This window comes from Epargyreus clarus, unplaced genomic scaffold, assembly GCF_041222505.1.
Source record: "Epargyreus clarus isolate Ecla_fem2 unplaced genomic scaffold, WU_Ecla_fem_2.2 ptg000003l, whole genome shotgun sequence".
Classification (NCBI taxonomy): Eukaryota; Metazoa; Arthropoda; class Insecta; order Lepidoptera; family Hesperiidae; genus Epargyreus; species Epargyreus clarus.
Window position 1 is genome coordinate 9375380 of NW_027332211.1, and position 16323 is coordinate 9391702.

Here is a 16323-nt window from a genome sequence, read left to right on the forward strand (position 1 = left end):
AAACGACGAATTTATCTTCCGCGCATGCTGGCCCTCCTATCCGAGGACGTTGCCCAGGGTGTCTCATGGTCCCTGTTGCGAGCCACATTGAAATCTTTTGCAAATTATTTTTAATAAAGCATAAATAGGTATATTTTAGCATTACATATTTGTATACATATCTGTACCATGGCCATTTAATTATTCACATGTGAAATATACTTCAAAAGTTAACTAGTGAATTATATTTGTTCGGTTACAAATGCCGAAATACAAAACAGGGACAGATGCCTGCGGCGCCGCTCGAGGCTACGAACGCCGCCCTGTGTTGCTACCGCTAGGTTAGCCTCTTTCCCGACAACGTCAACCGTTCTTGGCAACAGCAGCAGTTACAAAATACGCAATCAACTTAGTTGCTTAATCTATACAAGTTTCCTTACATGAATTTAAGATTATATAAGATATATATAATGTTTTATATTTTCATATAGTAATGACCGTGGGACCTCTGGTACAGAAAAATAATTACAATTAATTACTGTAACTGAGAAATATATAATGGAAGGTATTAAGTTTATTTTAAACTGATTAAATAAAAGTTTTTAGTTACACTTACAGCTGTAGCCACGGTGTTTTATGGTTTGGCCATAACGACCACTTCGCATAGTATCGCTATCTTACGATAGCAGTATTGTTCTACTATATTCAGATTTGAATACCTTGTACCTTTTGTAAAAAGAAGTCTAGTCTGGGGTTGGCAATTACTACATTGGAATAGCTAACAAATTACTAGCAACACTCCTGGGATCGTCTTCAAATATTTGTCACTTATGGAACAAAAGAATAAAATGTTGTCCAATCATCATTTCATTTCATTTTTCTGTTATATTCGGCGTTAAATATTACTGGAACCAAAGACAACAGTTTCGATTCTTCTTTAAGTACACTAGTTGACCCGGCAAACGTTGTGTTGCGATATAAATAAAACAATTTTAAGGGTGAACAACCCCTTATCACTTAGGGCTATGAAAAATAGATAGTAACCGATTCTCAGATCTACTGAATACGCATATTCGAATACGCGTTTCGGAGGAGTACAGTAACTAACATTGTGGCACGAGAGTTGTATATATAAGAATAAATAAATAAATAAGAAATCGAATTAGAAATTGGACAAACTCAAAATAACTTTATCATTTATAGGGTGCCACGATAGCCACAAAACTACAGCCTCAACAAAGCGGAACCCTAATATTTTCATTTTATTCGCTATATATTGGCATTGCTACAAAATTCGAGTTTGTGGCACAATTGTGGAGAATTTTTAGATATGTCTAAAAAATTTAGACAATTTATCTATTCAATTATTTATCCTAAAAAATTGAGATATACGTAAAATTTCTTAAAAATGTTAAAGTAAATAAGTTTCACATTTGACCAGCGCGATGAACTATGGCCTAACCTCTTACTCTGAGAGGAGACCCGTTCCCAGCCGTGGGAGAATAATGGGTTGACGACAAGGGCGAAATACTAAAAATGAAAAAAAAAAATGTTATTGAGGCAAACAGGTGGACACCTAATCTTACCTGGGGTTGAATATGAATGTCCATGGGTGGCATTAGCTGCTTACCACCGGTTGGACTGCATGCTCGTCTGCTGTAACTCCTATTTTACAAAATAATATATATAAGTGAAGGTGGTAGAACCCTTTGTGGTTCGACTCCGGCGGCACCACCGCCACACCTATTTCTACCTAATAACAGCAGTGTTAGGCGCTGCTGTGTTCCGGTTTGAAGGGTGTGGTAAGGGAGACAGACTTTATCGAAGCGTTCCAGCTTAGTCCACAGGGGTAGCGGCGCATCTGTGGCCGACCTCAGGTAGGAATATCTAATCCAATCTGGGGTTGATTACAGATGTCCATGGGCGGCAGTAGCCACATACCATCAGGTGGACTGCATGCTCGTCTGCTACTCTTATATTATACAAATATATATAAATATATATATTTAATGAAGGCATTCCAACTTAGTCTTCAGGGGAGGCAACGCACCTATGGCTGATTTCCGCTGCTGCTCCGTCCGACTGCGTGCCACAATTTTACTGACAAACATTTTATTAACGTATTAGCGCGGTTGTTTGACATATCGATGTGTAAGAGACAGATAATTTCAAATTCCATTTTTAAATAACTATTATTTATAATTGTTAATGCTACACCCACGACAATATAATTTTGTTTTTACAGTTTTTTCGGCTCTAGCCCAACATAATTGTACTCTCTACAATTATTTTTGCAATAAAATTATTCTTTACTACAGAACTCTTATATGTGGGTGATCCAGCCGTAATTTTTCTACATAAGCGTAGAGAATGAAGCATTTTCAGTATTATATTATTTGGCTCCTTGTACAGAAAAATAAACTAAATCGTTTTATAATTCACATTTAATAATATTGCGTGTGTAATGTGGAGGTACTTTTAATGTAAATATAATATTATATTTTGATATTCCCAAGTCTAATATTAATTATTGGGTCTAATATTATTATTAAGTATTTAATAGTCCCAAGATTCACCACGACCACCAATAGAGCGATATTTCTGACAGGAAATCAGCTACGCCGTAGCACTTACTGTGCTTCTTTCGCATATCTACACACAGCGTACATCAAGATATTTACAACACCTCTTCTCCTTTACAAAACTTTAAAAAGTTTACACTGAATCCATATAAATTTCAACAATTACAACTAAAAATATAAGATATGATAAAATAACGCAAAATTATCATATAAGTAGCATTACCAACACATTCTACACATCTTTTTTTATTTAGAATCTAAAATAACTCCATTTGTGTGAAATTCTATCTCCATTGCAGTGTTGGAATTCCAGATAGAGATAACTATATTTTTTACGTATGTGTGTATTTGAAACTTTCTTTTCAAGTCCATTTCAAGACATTCTGTTCAACTTCCCATGTTGCTTACCATTAAGTTCTTGAAGGTGTGTAAAATCAAAAACTTTAGCTTGGGTAGTGGACCTTAACTTAAGCCCTTCTTATTCTCAGTGGGGCCAACACCTACCTATGAGGCTTTAATAGATTGATGATGAGCCTAAAGATAATGATTCAAGTACCTCCAGTAAAAATCAACGAAATATTATTTTCCATTGACACTTGATAATCCTGCACAGCGTTGTAATTATGAGCATAAACAAAATTAGGTATACGTACTTCATCACACAAAGACAAACATACAATTCGTAATATACATGTGTAAATTTAATAACTTTAAACTATGTAGGTACTGTTATATATGACCAATAAACCCACAAATAATTTCATCAAACAACTCAATGTAGCCAGTGAACACTGAACACACCTATTAGAACATCCTAAACACGAAGCATGCCTGTTAATTTAAGAGCGCATCCTTAACCTATCCTACCACCTTATAATATTAACATTCATTAAATAATAATCTTTTGTTAATTGTAAAAATCTATAACCTCAAAAATGTTAAAGTTCGATTGACTTCCAACATGTTAGAAGTTTATCAAAATTCAACATTTCTCACGAATTTCCGATGAATATTGATGGTCGTAATTACAATATAATAAAAAAAATGTTAATACGCTCACTGTAATAAAACAAAGTAGGTATACCGGTATATATCTTATTTTTACAAAGTAGCTCCTTTTTTCGTAAGCCCCCCGCTCCCCCTTACCCTTCATATAGGCGTGAAAAAAATATCGTCAAAAGCTTTTTGTTTTGCGCCGACATTACCTACGCCACTATTTTGGACAAACCAAATACATAAATAGCTGCATTGGCAGCTAATTTTTATAATAATCCTTAACTAATTCTTCGATACGTCCAATCAGTCGATAAAATTGCTCTTAATCATAATTTTAATAACTAACCAATAACTATTACTTCACATAGGTACTGTTTATATATAATACGTATGTATTGACATACGTATGACATATTGGACGTATCGAAGAATTAGTTAAGGATTATTATAAAAATTATTACAGAAAATTGTATTTTCTTCAAAATAAGGCTTTTCCTTTAGTTAGTCATTTATCATTACCTACTTCCCAGAATTAGAGACTTATAAGCGACACATTCCGAGGGTGGAGTAATACAAGATGTGTTTCTTTACAAAACAACTCGTTCGATTCCCGGCTAGGGAGATAGGTTTAAAAAAAAATCGTATCACTTTTAAGAATTTTTCGCTATTTCTCGTAGGTTTGGATTTGGCCCTGAAGGTCTATTCCAAAAATTCACCCAATATAACGTTAAAACATTGAATCCACGACTAACAATAATGATGGAGTGTTGTACCTACCTTGGCCACTATCTATCAGTTGTTTGATATGACTATTTATTTCACATATTTAATTCTAAATTCCTAATAAAGTACCTACTTACTGATATTAAAAAAAAATGCCTACAAGTAAAAAAAAAACAAAGGAACCACCCTTTAATGAAATGGTCAAGAAACGGGCTTTTAGAACCTACTTCTATACATTTTGATTTACCTAAAGAGAACAACTTGACGTCGCGTAAACTTCACGGGAGCGTGATTTAAAGTTAAAATACTTATTTATAAAAAAGTCACCATACATTTTGAATTGTTATCATTTTAAAAGATATGAAAATATTTTCAACTCAGATAATTTACTTTCCTAAACACAGTTTGCGCACTAGCGGAAATTAGAGACTTTTTCCCTAAAAACTAACCTAGATACAAATGGTTTTTCTACTTATTGTCACGTACCTACTAACAAGTAGATATTCCTAACTAGCACGCAACGGGTTACACAATTATAAATGCAGGAAAGGGGACAGTCTTAGTTGGACTTCGTTTCTGTCTGAAATACCTGCTCTAGCGAATTAAATGGGCTATCTAATTCTTCCGAATGGGCGTTTTCCGACTAGTGGCATTAAAGGGTCCGAGAAGATGAAAAACTCTGATATTCATACATTTGTAAATTTAATCTGAGCTTATCATATCTAAACTAATACTGATCGTTATTAATACCGATGTCCCCGTTGTACCTAGTAGGTGGGTAGTCAATAGCTGATACTCACATTTTATACTCTAAAAGGAAAAAAAACGCCACAAGTGCTAAAACGCACGAATCTTACAAACGAGTCTAATTTAATCTATCTAAGCTATTCTAGTTTCAAGGGCGGCGGCAGGGGTGCATATGCATGCGTGCAGATGTCCATGGGTGGTAGAGGTTACTTGCCTTAAGGTCCGCCGTGAGGCCCCGGCGTTGTAGAATAGGGCCTCCCCCTTTCTTCTCGTGAGTGCCGTAAGAGCCGGCTAAGGGATCCAGTGCCGACTATCAAAATACATATCAAAATTATAGATAACACTTTATAAGACATATATTCAGTTTTAAAAGACGTTTAATTTTTATTATCATTTTTATTTTTTTTTCTTTGGGGCGGTGTAAGTATTAGTGTTCAGTACCCTTACCATGAGTTTTCAAAACATTCCATAATTTTACGTTACGTTTACTCAATCCATTATTCTGTTCCGTTTGCTTTAGTAGACTGAGTAAACGTAACAACAAGCAAGTGCTCAAGTGACGATAAACTTTTTGTCTCCCTCACATGTTCGCAAAAAAAAGAGAAAAAACATAAAGTGTCATTTGTCAATTTAGACATTTAATGTTACGTTACTGACACTTTAGTTCTGATACAATCCGCTAGGGTCGCGAATTGGAAATTGTATGTGCAAATACGTAAACAAATACTAAAATAGTCAAATTTGTCAAAACGTAAAAACCATGGTAAGGGTACAGATCGAGGCATGTGACATCACAACGTATCAAATGGCGGAACGACGACACATGCCTCTTAATTCGTTACACGGGATCTGACTCATGCACTTTATAAGAATCTTCAACCAAGATACACAGCCATGAATATCACAAATAATATGTATGTATATTTATTTTTTATTAATATATTTATTTCCCGGGAACATCGGAACGTATCCTATCGCGGTCCCATGTCGCCTCTGAACCCAACGTGAACCTAAATGCTTCTTTGAAGTGAGTCAAAGAAGTATAAATGTGAAATGTACCCTGTAATGTTTTGTAAACAACTTGATTTAATAAAAAAAATACTTGCCTTAAGGTAAACTTCATGCGCATATTTATTTTTTCGGTACTATACAAACTGGTGAGGACTAATGTTGTAAGTCAGTCCACATACACACCCTTCCACGGAAGCGCAAGAAGTACTTCACGGAAGAAATGGGCATAGGAGTGTACTTTGGTGCCTACATACTGATTGTGCCACATTTTATAATTATACACACAGAGATATCCCAAATTAAATTTCATAGGTTTCATTTCTCATGTAATGTTTAACTAGATGAGCTAGTTGAAGGTGGTAAATCCCTTTGTGATTCGACTCCGGCGGCACCACCGCCACACCTATTTCTGCCTCATAACAGCAGTGTTAAGCGCTGCTGTGTTTTGGTTTGAAAGGTGTAGTAAATAAAGGATACATACTTAATTTTCAGAGGAGTTCCAGCTTGTCCTCAGGGTAACGGTATTTAGGTTTGATTACAGAAGTCTATGAGTGGCAGTAGCTACTTACCATCAGATGGATTGCATGCTCGTCTGCTGCTCCTACCTATATTATAAAAAAAAACTATTTAAAAAATAATTAATCATAGAACTTTAATAGAGGTTCTATTTAGTATACCTATATTCGGAAAATTATAACAATGATGAACGAAAACTTAATTAAAAATTAAATTTAACAATCCATCGCAACGAATATTCCATTTCAAACGCACGTAGTATTTGTATACTCTTTGTTAAACGCGCGCTCCGATTCGGATAGGCCAGATGTGTAACAATAACAAAGTAAAAAAATACTTTTAGAAAATTTGCTATCCACCTTAATGATTTTTTTTACAAACTTAACTACTTATTTCGAGAAAATTGTTTTATATTTTATCTTACTTATTTCAGAAATTCTTCACAGTGCCGTGAATCTTGCCTATATTATCTTTAGGTAGTTTTATGTTATCTGTATTGTGAATTGTACGCGCCAGCTGACACGACACGCCGTTTCCTTGGCCGTTTCTACTTTCGAGTTTCGTTCGTTTCATTTTGGGCATTCGGTTGTCTATGTATATTGTCTTTCTTTCTTTGCAATACTGTCAACGTGAGTATACGTGGTATTTGAAAAGTAGGTAAGTTTTCCAAATAATTTTGTCCACATTTTCTACAAATTGTAATAAATGAAATAATCACATAACATTCTTGTAGTTATTACGCATAAATGTGAATAATTTGAATAACTTTTAAATTATAAATGCATTCATTTAAACTACGAAACAATTGCAAAGACTTCAGAATAAATATAAATCTGTTCAAATAACCTAACTTCTGACCCGGCGACAGCGGCGCGACATTTAAAGCTGTATTTACATATTGATATAGCGTACGAAAGTTACAAAGTAACTTTTCTCTAACTTTTAAAACATCTGGCGCCAAAATTAAAGCATATTTTTTCGAATACTATCAGTTCCTTGTGATAAACATAGTAATTGTATTATTTTTGGCAATAAATGTCAAGCAACAAGTTACACGTTACACTCGTATCTATTTTAGTATCTTAACATTGAGGGCGACAGTTACGTCGATATACTCTGTTAGTAAACTGGTAACTGAACAGACTTTATTTGTTACATAATTCATTAATCATTCATATGTTATTTATTTTTTTCAGAAAATGTCTGCTTTAATTCACGAAAAGGTCTGGCTAGACAAGACAGTATATAATGATGCTGAAAAAAACTACTACGAATCATTATCAAAAGTAAGTACTAATGGCTATAAAATATCATATAAGATTATTCCTTATTTTTTAATTTATCTTGTTTTAGTTAAAATAATACAAAAGAAAAGCTGTAATAGTATTAAGACAAGGATTAATCGTAAGACTTTTGAACTTAATTCTCTGCTTGTCTATTTTTGAGGGTACAAGTGGTCCAGTGTCATCCTCACTAGCGAGTGAAGTTGAAAAAGCCAGGCAATTGATAAAATCTTCACTTGAGTGTGTAAGTAAAAGTTAAATACTACCCAAATAAAAAATGCTACTAGTTCTCAGATCTGATTTTGACAATGATCATTGCTCATAAAAGATAGGAGTACCTTTATGAGTGGTCATCTTTGTCAAATTTTATTAATCGAAAATGAGTGATTTCCTCGTCTCAGAATGAAAAAAATGTTTACCAATGATAGATAAACTTAAGTTATCATTATTATTAATTTTATCAAGATTAATTCTGAATTTCATTTGCATTTCTTAGCTACTGCATTACTTCAAATAATTTATGTAGATGTATCTGAATGTTGATATTATACCATTTATCATGAAGTTACATGTAACCTAGATAAACTCAAAGATATTAAAAGAATATGATTTGCTTCTCATAACATGTATCCTATAATCTTGTTTTCAATGAACTAGTAGTTAATTTGGCTATAAATACTTTAATTCTTACTTTCAGATGGATACTGTTGCCTCATTCACTGGAGTTCCCCAAACTGAAATTAATAAAAAGCTAAATAATCTAGAAAAAGAAAATGTGGAACTCAAAAAAGCAATTGAAGATTTGCGTAACCTGGTGATTAGTTTGCAAGCTAGAGTTTCTTCATTAGAGTCCAGCAGTTCAAAAGAGACAAATACATCCAAACCAGTACCACCTAAGGTAAGGATTTAAAATTTATCTAATAGAGATCAAATGACTATAACTGTGATCTGTAGATGGTTATTGCTTTAATTCGAAATTTAAAAAAAATCCTCTATGCTTGGGAGAATTCAGAGCACCAAACCCCCTCATATATGCCCACAAATTCAGAGAGGATAATAACCGGCTGAGATATTGTGCTATAAAGCTTGTGATATTTTGCTAAGCATTCAGAACAAAATCCCTAACAATTTCTGGTGATTTGCCTTAAGTCTTAAGAGATAACGCTTTAACGCTTTCTACACTCACAGCCCCACACTAGGATTCCCTGTATCGTGGGTGCTATGGACACACACAGACAAATACACAAACACCCAGACCCAGAAACAGGAATCTAAATTCATCATTTAGAAATCTGTCTGGCCGGGGATCGAACCCGGGACCCTCTGCGCGTCAGACCGGTATGGTGACCGCTCCGCCACGCGGGTCGTCATTCAAATGTGTTAATAATAAAAATCACTAGACCACATTTTCTCAATACATTTATTTTGCAAAAAACACAAGTTGTAGTGTTGTTAATATTATAACAGTACTCGCTGACCTGGCAAACATTGTATGTATTGCCATAAATAAAAAAATGTTAAGGGTGAACAACCCTTATCACTTAGGAGTATGAAAAATAGATAGGAGCCGATTCTCAGATCTACTAAATATGCATATAAAATTTGGTAAAAATTGGTAAAGCCGTTTCAGAGGAGCATGTGTAACTAACATTGTGACACGAGAATTTTATATATAAGATTATTACTCATGAATAATATTGTTTTAGGCTGCGAATGAAGCCCAAGACTCAGACGATGGAGTAGACCTGTTTGGATCAGATGATGAGGAAGAATCTGCAGAAGCAGCTAAATTACGAGAAGAGCGGCTTGCAGCATATAATGCTAAGAAGGCAAAAAGTATGTGTACATGGTTTATTTCATTTTTAGTTGCTACACCATTTATTTTTGCATTTACTTAGCATTGTTTATGCATCATATATAAATCATATATTGAAGAGTTTGGTCAGGTACATGAAGTAACACAAATTGAAGAAAAAAAATATTCAAAATAATTATGATCAACTTAAAATAGCTATTTATTTGACTTTCATATAACTTTTTGAGATATCGTTACAAATATTCTTTTTGTCTTCAATTATTCAGAACCAGTGCTCATAGCTAAATCAAATATCATATTGGATGTGAAGCCTTGGGATGATGAAACAGACATGAAGGCTATGGAAGAAGCAGTAAGATCTATCAACACAGATGGTCTTTTGTGGGGGGCGGCTAAACTTGTACCCCTCGCTTTTGGCATTCATAAACTCCAAATATCATGTGTGGTCGAAGACGACAAAGTTTCTGTAGACTGGCTCACTGAAGAAATAGAAAAACATGAAGATTTTGTAAGTAAATTTTCATATGTTAAGGATATTTCATTTAATTTAAATTGTGATCGATTTGAACAATCTGTCCTTTTTTTTTTAAATAATCAGTCAAATTTTTTCCATATGTCCAAAGGAAAATGTAGCTTCAATAACATTACAATAAACCACAAATTACATAGAAACATGATACTCAGAAGAGATTGTTTTTTTTTCCTGAAAAAATAAATTAAGTAAAATGCTATAAATTAGTTAACTGCTTCCCGTAACAACATACGGTCAAATTGATTGCAAAGGATATCAAGAAGCTTAATTAGATAAAAACTTGATTAGGACTACTGTGTAGATTCGTAGGCATTGAACGCGCGCTAGCAATACAGCTATTTGTGTAGCGCTATGTGTAAACGTGATTATTCACTTAACACGACTTTTCTCTCCATGATTTCTCGATGTTGTATAGGTATTTGATACTCTCAAAATATTGTGGACCAAGTTCAATTATAACTTTTCATTTGTTTTCATTTTCAGGTTCAGAGTGTCGATATTGCCGCATTCAACAAAGTTTAATGTCTAAAAGATTTTAATAAAATTTTAAATTTTGGTCTGGTTCTTATTTCAAGATTAAACAGTAATTTACCTATTTATCAAATTATTTGTCCTAATTTTATAATACATAAAATCCTATACCCTATAATAACAATGAATACCCTTTGGGTACGAAACTAAAAATTAATAACGAGTATGGTATGAGTGACCGGAAGGCACCTTCAAAATCTTTAAAAACAAATCCTTTATTACCCTTGCCTAGTTCATTTTTATCGTGTAACAAATTAAAACAATCAACTCATAATTAGGGAAAATAACAAAAATAAATTAGGCACTGTAATATAAGAAACTTATCACCTACATTTATGATATAGCTTCCCCGGTTTTGAATTTCCCTCTACAATTTAGAAACGTGCCGCTCTAGCTATACTAGATTTATGCACTAAGATATAGTCTGCTCTGAAGTTGTTGCGCACATGTGAAGTCAGGGAGCCAATGCGGTCGAACACAACTACAAGCATATACTCCGTAGCAACAGAAAGGCACACTAACGCTAATATCTGCAATTTGCTGTTGCGACGCGACTCGTTACTATATACAGAGCGGACTTGAAATTAGGTGCGGACTCTACCTGTGAATGACATCTCCACCTACGACCGTCACGTCGAGAACTGGAAGCATGAAATGCATACAGTGCCGTGTTTGAGCATGATAGTGCTTTTGCCACCCCCTTGAGATAAAACTCCAATAAATGCAACGTCTATTCAACCTTTTAACTATGAAATATTAAATTTTATTGGATTAAAGAACGTCTTACGAGTGAAACAAACATCGATGTTTCTTTGTTCAAAATAAGTCGATTATTGTAGATACTCTATTTTTCAAACTGAACTGTTCCTATATAGGTTACTATACTCTTTGCTGAACTGAACTGAAGAAAGGTTTTTTTAATATCAAAGAGTACATAGTAAATTCTACAGGATATCAATAGTATTGGAAATGTGACGGTGAGAAAAAGTCCTCACAAAATATGTTTTAAAATTATAAATCGCGTCAAGCGCACTGCCGATCATTCGTTATAAAATCTATTTGTAACAAAAGTTTTTATTATAATCGATATGTACTTACAGTCCGCGCCAAACTGCTAGTCAGCTCTGAAGTTGTTGCGAGCAGGTGTAATCATAAAATTTGCTATGGTGACGCGATTAATTTCTATATTCAGACCGGACTAGCAGTTTTACGCGGACTATACAATTTTAAAATCCATTATTAATAATCGATTATTTTAAATGTCTATCGAATCGATCATTATTTTTGCACATCCCTACTATCAGTGCTACTGCTCTAAGGTCTATCTACTACTTGTTTCAATTTAAAAAATCAAATGAAATTTATTTAATTTAATTTTTTCCATTAAATATGATTTGTAGAAAGTGTGAAAACGTCGGAACCATTACTATAAAAAAGGATTACTGTTACTGTGAGATTTGTTATCTGGTTTATATAAATCATAAATTTCGGGCGTGTATTGGAAAAAATAAGGTTATAACTCCAAATGAAAGCATTTTAATAGGTCTTTCAGGTGGAATAGGTTCCATTGTTTTGCTAGATTTAATTCATACGGGAATCACATTAAATACCCATAAAAAATTGCGAGTACAGCCACATTTTGTCCATTTGACAGGTAAGCAAACTTAAACTTGTAAAAAGTAAGTAAGTAATAAAATACATATATGAGAATCCTAAGCCTTCAGACAACAAATTATTTATTTTAATATATACATGATACACTAAGCATGTCCTGTTTATAATGTATTTATAGGAAAAGTTTATTTCCGTGTTATCTGTGTAATATTTTTTTATTTTAGGACAAGATGGACAAGATAATGTTAGTGAAGCAATTGTAGAACAATGTAGAAAATATGGTTTCACTGTACATATAATAAGTATGTCAAACTATACCTCAAGTAATGATATTTTATCATGTGACTTAGCTTCGCAAACAACTAGCAATGATTTTATAAAAAGAATAAAACAAAATATATTGGCGAGTATTGCAAAGGATTTAAAATGCAGATTAATATTTACTGCTGAAAATGCAACAGCTCTTGCTGCTAAATTGCTATCTGATCTTGTGATTGGACGGGGAGCCCAGGTTGAAAATGACATTGTAAGTAAAAAAATATCATTAAATGATTTCGTTTTTACTAGATTTATTAATTAAGTAGAAAATGTAATTTACTTTCAGGGATTTTCAGATGATAGACATGAGGATATAAGAATACTAAGGCCCCTACGAGAAATCACTAAAGAAGAATTACAACATTATATTAATATTAAAGGTTTGGTCCCAGCATGTAATCATCAATTACAAAACAGCTTACAATCAGTTATAGATAATTTTGTACAAAATTTAGAAAAAGAATCACCAGCTACAATATCAACTATATGCAAAACTGCAGACAAAATTGGTTCTGACAATGGTGGTGATCAGGAAAAACAGTGTGTATTTTGTAAGGTAATTTTTTTTTATAATTTTGGAGACTTCAAATATGCTATTTCACATCAACAAAACATATTCAATAAATACCCATTTAGCAAAATTGCAATATAATTTGCGTCTTAAAATAATAAATTTATTAGTTTCTTTTACATTCCTAAAACTTATATTTTTAGGGGAAATTGGATAAAGATGGTACTAAGCTGACAGCCATTCAAGCAACAACTTTTTCAAGAATAGTTTCGTTTGCTAATAAACAAAACGAATCTCAACTGGATGACTTGATAAATTCACATCATGAAGGAATCAGTGGAAAGTCAATGTTTCCTTTTATTCATACACACCTCTGTTATTGCTGCAGCAGAAGTTATGCTGAAATGGATGGAACTACATTGCAACAACATATTCAAAGATTAATTGACAAATGATATAGTTCTTCCTGTTTTTTTTTTTTAAATATTTTATATAGGTATAAAATGTGAATCATTAAAGATTTGATTTGTCATCCATAGTGAAAGAAGATGCAAATATGGTGAAACACTGATTCCACTAATCTGACCAACACCTATTGAATAAAAATATATATTTAGATGACATTTCTTTAAATATAGTATTGCGAAGAGACATTGTTTGATTTTATTTATAAGGATTTATCAAGCAGTGCTGCAACCGCGCGACCGCAATGCTCTAGGCGACATAGTCTAGACGAATTTTAAAGAAGAAGAAGTAAGAGTTAAATGCTACACTGTTAGTGAGGTATTGTGCTCAATCTTAAAAAATACGAGAAAATGAGAAATCTCGAATTGATCTCTGCAATTTTTTAAATTAAATTTTAAAAATCATCTGAATGCTGGTGTGGCAACACTGACAACAAATATTTTTCGATATTCTGTTTCTATGCATAATATCACAGATAAGGAATATAGAATCGAAAAAAAAATCCAAATCTAGGCCTAATACAATTTTAACCAATGATTTAAACAAAATATGACGACGATAGTTCTAAGTTCTTCGCACCGTAGCATGATGCAGATAGCGGATTACATTGGCAACAGGAATGCAATTCCGAAAAAGATCGATTGGAATCTAAGTCTGATTTATCAGATTCGCAAAAAAATCGAGGCATAAGGAATCGATTTTCAAAAAAACCGATCCTTTATCGATTTAGTCTTTGAATTCGTATTTTAATACAATTACAACCACACGATAGAAAACAGTTTTATAAACCTTAAACAAATATAGTTTTACTAATTTAAATTTCAAGTACTTACCTTATTTATTTGTAGTACATATAATTGAGCGGCACCAGAATTTGAGTAAAAAATTGAGGTTGGGAAGTACATTCAAGTAATTGTAAATAATTATGTGGTTGTTATCGAAACCGAAAAATACGAGTTTAGATTTTCAAGAATGAGATATTGATTTACTGATTAGATATCGATTGAAATAATCGTCGAAAAATCGATTAATTGATATCAGATCCCATCCCTACCTCACGTCACGACATTGCGACGAAATTCAACGATAGTGATGCGCAAGAGGTGGGATGACGTCATTTACTCAAGTAACATGGCCGACCAGAACGGTTACAGTTTTTTATCTTTTTTTGTATAGAAAATATAATGATTCTTGAAATTTGTATATAAAGGTTTTTTTAATCCTTTCAACGTGTATTTATTAATTGATTCTTTAATACTGTCAATATACCCATATACACCACAAACACCTATTTATAATAGGTTCACCGAACACATTTATAATTTCTTTTGTTTTAATCCAACCTAACCCCACGTTGGTTCAAACTTACCAGTTTCTGCAGAGAAGCTTACTACATTATGCGGCTCCAGTACGACGAATTGCAGATTCCCCTTGATGTATAAGTGTTGTATGTTAGGCCGCATTGGACCTTCGTGGTGGACTATGGTCTTAGAAGAAATTTTATTTTTACGATGTAAGCAGTCTTTCTTTGCTTTTCGAAGTAAATAACCGTTATGAATAAATTAATCACTATGCATACAGTCCAATCTGTTAACTCCGTTCTCACAAACGTGTTAAAATCATTGATATAATAACTAAAGATACGTTACTAGAAGAAAAAACTTGAATCATAGAAAAGCAACCAAAGACATATTAAAACTATAGATACGTTACATCCCCACTAAACAACACAAAAAGTGAGTGAAACGCCAGCGCAGACACACACACATGCACGTTTTTTATTTACTTGCATAGAAATATATTCTATAGGGGACAGAGCTATAATCAAAACAATATGAAAAAAGGCAACTCGTGTTTGCCTTTGCGTTTCATTACTACGTACGAGTACATATCGACGTAAACTTCGCTTCTCTATCACTTTACTTGAAGGAAAACGTTCTCTTTCTTGTCAGTTACGTGATCATGACGGACCAAACACAAAAATCATTAAAATATAATAATTTCTCCTCATTTACTTGTGATATGTGATCCCATGATTTTTTTTATTTTTTGCGCATCATTTGAACATTTACGCATTGCACAAGAAGGCACATTTTGAGGCTTAGAAGTCTCTAAAATAATTTTGTTTTACGTCTACAGTGTCATATCTATCAATTACTGCGCCGCGCGATAGTGACTGGAGTCTGGAGTCGACAAACACCAGTTAGTTGCTTTTGTACGTTTCAAGTTTTGCTCGCTAGTAACGTATATTTAGTTATTATATCAATGAAAGCGAAGCGGACTACTGCCAGCTCCATTGAATCGTCATTGCAACTTATTATAAGGATCAATATATTATTACAAGACCTGGTGTATTTTTCGTGCTAACCTCGCCTGCTGGCATAATATAAATTTATATCCAGCAATTATTATTTTTACCACGCTTTTATTAGCTTTACCTGTTTGTATGTAACGGATTTTTTATAGATTCCTATAGATTTTCCTCGGGCGATTCAAGTGTGGTTTTTAGTTTTTAAACTATAATTATTTATTATGTATTTATGAAAGCCCTTACATTTTAAAGGTGGTCTTTTCACCTTTTTACTAAGGACTAATAGAGGTACCTGAGGTCCTTGAAGGAGGCCTGTAGTATTCAAATCTAGACAATTTCCTAAATAAAGCTATCCGTACATCTAATCGTTTCAATAAAATTAAAGTGA

The 16323-nt window shown here is 33.3% G+C and overlaps 2 protein-coding genes across 4 annotated transcripts; both read left to right on the top strand.

Annotated features, from left to right (window-relative positions):
• Window positions 1–7052: 7052 nt before the first annotated feature.
• Window positions 7053–10740, top strand: eEF1delta (elongation factor 1-delta). 3 transcript variants are annotated; one of them, XM_073087551.1, is made up of 7 exons: window positions 7053–7211; window positions 7751–7840; window positions 8001–8081; window positions 8535–8735; window positions 9544–9673; window positions 9920–10161; window positions 10669–10740. In XM_073087551.1, the coding sequence occupies exons 2-7, from the start codon at window positions 7754–7756 to the stop codon at window positions 10705–10707; spliced, it is 780 nt and encodes a 259-aa protein (XP_072943652.1). In that variant the 5' UTR covers window positions 7053–7211; window positions 7751–7753; the 3' UTR covers window positions 10708–10740. The 3 variants fall into 3 exon arrangements, with proteins under 3 accessions (XP_072943652.1, XP_072943662.1, XP_072943671.1); XM_073087561.1 differs by having other exon boundaries at window positions 7078–7207; XM_073087570.1 differs by having other exon boundaries at window positions 7097–7183.
• A 1262-nt stretch (window positions 10741–12002) lies between these two features.
• On the top strand, window positions 12003–13812 carry Ctu2 (Cytosolic thiouridylase subunit 2). Its single transcript, XM_073087536.1, has 4 exons — window positions 12003–12370; window positions 12555–12856; window positions 12935–13204; window positions 13363–13812. Exons 1-4 carry the CDS (start codon window positions 12106–12108, stop codon window positions 13612–13614), a joined length of 1089 nt encoding a protein of 362 aa, XP_072943637.1. The 5' UTR covers window positions 12003–12105; the 3' UTR covers window positions 13615–13812.
• The last annotated feature ends 2511 nt before the right edge of the window (window positions 13813–16323 follow it).